Here is a 6326-nt window from a genome sequence, read left to right as displayed (position 1 = left end):
CCTGAAAACACGGCTCTACACGCTTGTATATTGCAGTCACGCTAACTTAACTAACTAAGCATCGTAGCATCCTGTGCACCTGACTTGCTTAGGTGTTGGCGGTGTCATTTTAGCTAATCTTAAACTACTTGGGTTCAGCTTCTATTCAAACGCATACTTCTACTAATTCAAAAAAAATAAAAATGGGGCATTATTAACCTAGAAATGTGATACATTACTATGTCTTAAACCCAATGCTGTAAACCATTTGTGCATTTCCCTTGTTTTCTCTTCTGTATCCCACCTCATATGCCTTAAATAAAAACAGATTGACAAAAAAATAAATAAATATTCAAATGAAAACACAGAATATCGCTAAATTAATAAATTGAGCAGCCAAATATAATAGCACTTGTACATGTTTTAGACTTATACAATGCATTTTTACTTTGTATTTAACAAAAATTTAGTTAAAAAAATGTTTAAAAAATGATAACACAAAGTGTTGCAACTGAGATATAGCTGCCATTTTAAAAAAGATTTTTCTTATTAATGTATCCCAATATTATTTTAAATGGTTATCACACTGGATTGCCTGATGCTGGATCCCCATAGAGACAGGTGCCCTCGTGCAGCAGAGGGACACTAACTGTAGTGTTAGAAATGCATGTTTGTGGGTGTCAGAGTGACTCTTAAAGGAACACTAGCGTTCGGAATACAAAGTAAACACTGCTGCACTTTCCATTAGTTCCTTCTTGAGGGGAGGTAAAAAAAAAAAGGTTTAATGCTTGAAGGAACTGCAATTCCAGTGGAGGCAGGGGCACAAGTTGTTGCAGCATAAAAAGAGAGAGAAAAATCACAAACTCTTAAAGGGCCACTATAGTCACCAGAACAACTACAGCTTAATGTAGTCTTTCTAGAGTCTATAGGCAGTCTCTGCCGGCATTTTGTTGTAAATATTGTCTTTTCAGAGGCAAATTCAAAACTTTCATATGGGTCAGCCATAGAGGTGGATCTGGGCTGAGCCAGCACCGGCAGACGCACGTGGTGTTGGAAAAACTTGAAAGCCTTTTTAAAGGGGGCCAAGGGGCTAACATTTATTTTTTCAACACTATATGTCCATGTTTGTGTTCCTAGCATTGCGATTGGCTCAGACCACCACTTCTGATAATGTCAGCTGACAGAGGCAGTTCAGGAGCAGAGGCAGCAGCTTTAGACTTAAATACAAGTAAGAATTTACTATATTTAGGGAGGCAAGGGGGGATCAGGGGGACTAGATGGTGGTTTTAACACTATAGGGTCAGGAATACTTATTTGTGTTTCTTTAAAGTACTTATTTAAAGTCATGAGAGAAAAAAGTCATGTTTAAAATATCACATTTATTTCACAAGCAGGTATGTTATACAACATGTTTAGAGAATCACATTGACTCATTAAAATCAATAAATATAAAGTATTTTAAAAAAAGTAAACAAGGGCAAAACACAAAATCAAATCCATTGTGAAAATTCATAACTAAATAAAAATAAATTAACTTGAAATAAGAAGTGGACAGTGGAAAAATAATATTGTTAAATACTATCATATAAGATGCTATAATTGTTAAGTAATGATATTATCTTTAACTGCTGATAAAGCAGATGATGTCATACATATTTGGGAACAAAATCAACAAACAAATAATGTTCAATGGCTTTCAAGGTTGCTTCTAGTAGTTCTTGGTTCCATGAGATGTCTTGCTCTTCTATTTTGAAACCAAACCTGTAAAAAATAAATTAAAAAGACATGTTTTAGCACATTTTATAGAATTATTCAGTATATGGCATATTTTTTCTAATCCTTACTAAAACAACTTTACTATTGTAATACTTAAAACGTCCGTAGCAGATTAGAACCTACGGGACAAAAAAGTCTGTCCATAAGAAAACATTATTATAACTCCATTAAAAAAAGGTCTAAAAAGAAAAATTAGTTGTTTCCAACTATAGCTATTTTAGTATTAACTTTGAAATTTACTTTAAACAGACACTCCACTGCCCAATATAATAAAGCAAAAAAAAAAATCATGTTTATTAGATATATCCCCAATGAAACCATTAAGTATTTAATTATGATTTTTTTTATTGGAAGTATATCTAAAAACATCATGCAAAAGCTACACATTTCTTTGCAAGCTCTCCTCTGACCCTGGCCAGACTTTCTATGGCTGTCTTATTACAGACATTCCCATGCTACTCAATGAGTGGTCTTTGCAAGGTAGGTGCTCTGACGGATTCCTGCCTCTTGAGTAAAGTAACAGGACCAGCTGCCTCACAGCCAGCTTGGTGTAGCAAGATTTTTTTAAAATAAAAGTTGCAATTTCTATTGAAATCTGCATTTTGTAAAAGGTGACACTCCAAACACAGAGCACGTGAGCAGGTTAAATTTGCTGGAGTGTCACTTTAATTTTTCTTTCCCAACAACCTGCCCTTTATTAAATAACTCTTGTGTTTGTTCAGATTTCCCCCTCTCTCACTCTGCAGGTTTAACTTCATAGTATTGGTCTAGCGGTCGAACACTCCTGTAGAATGGGAGTTAGAGGTCATTTTCAGAAATACAGCAAAAAAGATCGACAAAGTAATGAATCTCCCTTCCTGGGATCAATTTCAATTGTAAAAACAAATGTTGGGGGAAAAAAAGGTAAGGTTAGTTGGACTTTGTAGACAAATCTTATTCTGCATGTGTTTTAAAGGGACACTGTAGGCACCCAGACCACTGCATCTCATTGAAGTGGTCTGGGTGCACTGTCCCTTTTGCACTTAGTGCTGCAATGTAAAACATTGCCGTTCCAGAGAATCTGCATTGTTTACATTGCAGCTCTAATTCACGGTGGCTGTCTACTGAACTGAATTGCTCTGCATGAAAACCTCCAGCGTCAGATTATTCCCCATAGAAAAGCCATCCTATGGGGAGATCTAATGCGCGTGCGGCATTTGCCGTGCATGCTCATTAGACCCTGTTTGTCGTGGGACTGTCGGAGGAGGCAGAGCTTTGATCCAGCACTGAGGGACATCAGCGCTGGGATCGGGTAAGAAAATAATGTGTTTTTAACCCTTTATTCACCTGGGCAGGGGGTGCTAGGGAGTGGGGAGGCAGGGCAAGTGATAGTGCCAGGAATACAGTTTTGTATTCCTGGCACTATAGTATCCCTTTAAGATGTGTATGCATGTGATTGGAAGGGAAGGAGTTGAATATAATTTGCATGTTTTAACTCTGACTAGATATAAAGTAAAAAAAACAATGTAGGCAAATATAAAATGACACTTAAATTAACTTATTACCTGTATCCTTGGTTCAGGGATTCCCGATAGATTTGCAATTTGACATCTTCTAACAAAGTCTGGATAAGGATCCAGTTCAAACTGATTTAGCAAGTATGCCGTCTGTTCCATGCTGAACTGTGTTCTTTTCACCGTTCTGCTGTTTGAGGCCATTGGCAAATAAATATCATTCATGCACCTCTGTCTTTTACATCCTTCTGTCTGCTCTGCATGACATGGCCCTGAATGGATGAAGCAAATAAAATAAATCTATAATTGCATAGAATTATTAGTTTAGAAGACACAGAGATGGTCTAAGCAAAACGGGTTTCCAGAACTAACATTAAACACTGAGTTATAACAAGTTGTTTGACGTAGAAGTAATGCCATTATTTTTCAAAATGAGATATGAAATTTAAAATACTTGACAATTTCAAAACTTGTTTTATATATATATATATATATATATATTTATATAGTTAAGTGATTGAAATGTGTGTTTGGTTTTAAACAATTTCCTAAAGGAAAACAAAAATCGAAAAATTAATTCAGGAATTTAAAAAAAATTAAAGTTGTTTATACAATAAACAAATTATATTTCAATGCTTTAAAGTAGCCATCAAATTAATAAGGTTAATAAATTACAAACTAAAACTGAATAATATTTTTTTCCAGACACACATAAATAAGTTTTATTTTTATAACCCTCCTACCAAAGAATTTATAAACACTACAATATTTTTATAATTTGTTATGTAGATTATATATAGCCAATTGTGTTAACTTACTTTTGTTGCCCTTGTATGTCCCTTGCGATTTGTTTATATAATCATCTTGGTCCTTAGGATCCAGAGTTTGGTTTGTCTTAGTTTCATGTGAGATTCTCAATAATGAGCAGGGATCCTCATGATTCTGTTGTAGAAGCCCTGAGTAGAAATGAGGTAGTCGACTTTGCACTGATTGAAAAATATCAGGTAATTCCCCAAGAACACAAGTGAAGCCATCTTTTTTGTATTCATTCCGTGGCAAAGGATAGTCTTCTTCTAGGGAGAGAACAGTTGTCAGGATTTGGTTCAACTCAACATCGATATCCATGACAGGCTGCTCCAGAGTCTCTAGTGGAATGAAGAGGTCCACTGCCTTCAACCATTTTATACATTCTGCAAATGACTGAAATGTCCAAGGTGTGTTTTGGGGATCAAAGCTAGCCTCAATGAACATATGTAAACACCTTTGCTTTTTGATCTCCTTTGATCTCAGCTGGATAGCCATTTACATAATAGGTAAGTATCAACCAAAATAGGAACAATATATCATGAAGGAAGTTGACAGTTGGCTAAAAAGAGCATTCAAATAAAAAATGATATAGTGTCCCTATTTTGGTTCACAATTACCTATTATGTAAATGGTTATCCAGCTGAGATCAAAGGAGATCAAAAAGCATAGGTGTTCACATATCTTCATTGAGGCTAGCTTTGATCCCCAAAAACACACCTTGGACATTTGCCAAAGAGATAAAATAGTTCAAGACAGTGGAACTCTTCTTTCCTCTGGAGCAGCCGATATCCCAATGTATGAAAGTTTATCACATTTTTACCTTTCAACAGGGGTAAAATTGGTAAGGATTATTTATATATATATATATATATATATATATATATATATATATATATATATATATATATATATATATAAATGAAAATGAAAATGAAAATAAATAAGAACTTTAAATATTAGAATTGCATTTTGTACCTCACAGATATTGAAAAACATGCAATAGACCTTCATAGTGCTGGTCTTTTACCACAGTTTCAATTGAAAGAGTTTAAAGAGATGTGAGATTTAGAACTCTTTACATTTCGAACTTTCAATTGAAACTGTGGTCAAAAACCAGTGTAATATAAAGGTCTAATTGTATGTTTTACAATATCTGTAAGGCTCAAAATGCAATTCTAATACTTAAAGTTCTTAATTTTAATTTTCATATATATAAAAAAAATATATATCCTTACCAATTTTACCACTGTTGAAAGGTAAAAATTTGATGGGATATCAATATCCATGACCGCTACTCCAAAGGAAAGAAGAGTTCCACTGTCTTGAACTATTTTATCTCTTTGGCAAATGTCCAAGGTGTGTTTTTGGGGATCAAAGCTAGCCTCAATGAAGATATGTGAACACCTATGCTTTTTGATCTCCTTTGATCTCAGCTGGATAACCATTTACATAATAGGTAATTGTGAACCAAAATAGCAACACTATACAATTTTTTCATTTGAATGCTCCTTTTAGCCAACTGTCAACTTCCTTCATGTGACTCTTTTTCAGTTATGCAATCATGATTATATTTCTATATATTTTGAAATGTAAAGAGTTCTAAATTTCACATCTTTTTAAATTCTTTCAATTGAAACTGTGGTCAAAAACCAGTACTATGAATGTCTATTGCTTGTTTTACAATATCTGTGAGGTACAAAATGCAATTCTAATATTTAAAGTTCTTATTTATTTTAATTTATATAAATCCATAACCAATAACCAATTTAACCATTGTTGAAAGGTGAAAATTTGATAAACTTTCATAAATTGGGATATCAATATCCATGACAGCTGCTCCAGAGTCTCCAGAGCAGGGCTGGTCAACCTTTTAATACCTACCACCCACTTTTGTATCTTTGCTGAGGGTAAAGGTCCTTTACTGCCCACAAGTGCCGGAGAAACAAATTTTATAGCGCAAGTGCATTTTTTTTCTTTTAGAAAGGAGGTGTTTATTTTATTTTTTAAATATGTACTTAAATTTATCAATGAAGGGGCAGTGTGTGTGTGTGTGGTAAGCATAGGGTTTATACTGTGTGCAGTTGGGTGAGATGTGAAAATCTATCTTAATGTCTCCCCCTCCCTTCTTCTTTCCTTTTACTAGGGAGGGGGGCACATAATGCTTCAAGCCCTGGTGGTCCAGTGGTGACATATTCACTTTAGCCTGAAGCTCCTCCAGCTGCAGGCTAATTCTGTCCTCCTGCAAGCACAGCACTGTATCAGTGCCTTGTC

The 6326-nt window shown here is 34.7% G+C and overlaps 1 protein-coding gene across 1 annotated transcript; it reads right to left on the bottom strand.

The window, feature by feature from the left end:
- Positions 1 to 1665: 1665 nt before the first annotated feature.
- On the bottom strand, positions 1666 to 4373 carry LOC134601886 (homeobox protein siamois-like). The gene is made up of 3 exons (XM_063446391.1): positions 4067 to 4373; positions 3300 to 3520; positions 1666 to 1740 (listed from the first exon to the last, which is right to left on the bottom strand). Exons 1-3 carry the CDS (start codon positions 4371 to 4373, stop codon positions 1666 to 1668), a joined length of 603 nt encoding a protein of 200 aa, XP_063302461.1.
- Positions 4374 to 6326: the final 1953 nt, after the last annotated feature.

This window comes from Pelobates fuscus, chromosome 3, assembly GCF_036172605.1.
Source record: "Pelobates fuscus isolate aPelFus1 chromosome 3, aPelFus1.pri, whole genome shotgun sequence".
NCBI classification, from domain to species: domain Eukaryota; kingdom Metazoa; phylum Chordata; class Amphibia; order Anura; family Pelobatidae; genus Pelobates; species Pelobates fuscus.
Note: the sequence above shows the minus strand (reverse complement) of the source record. Positions and strands in the feature narration are given on the sequence as shown.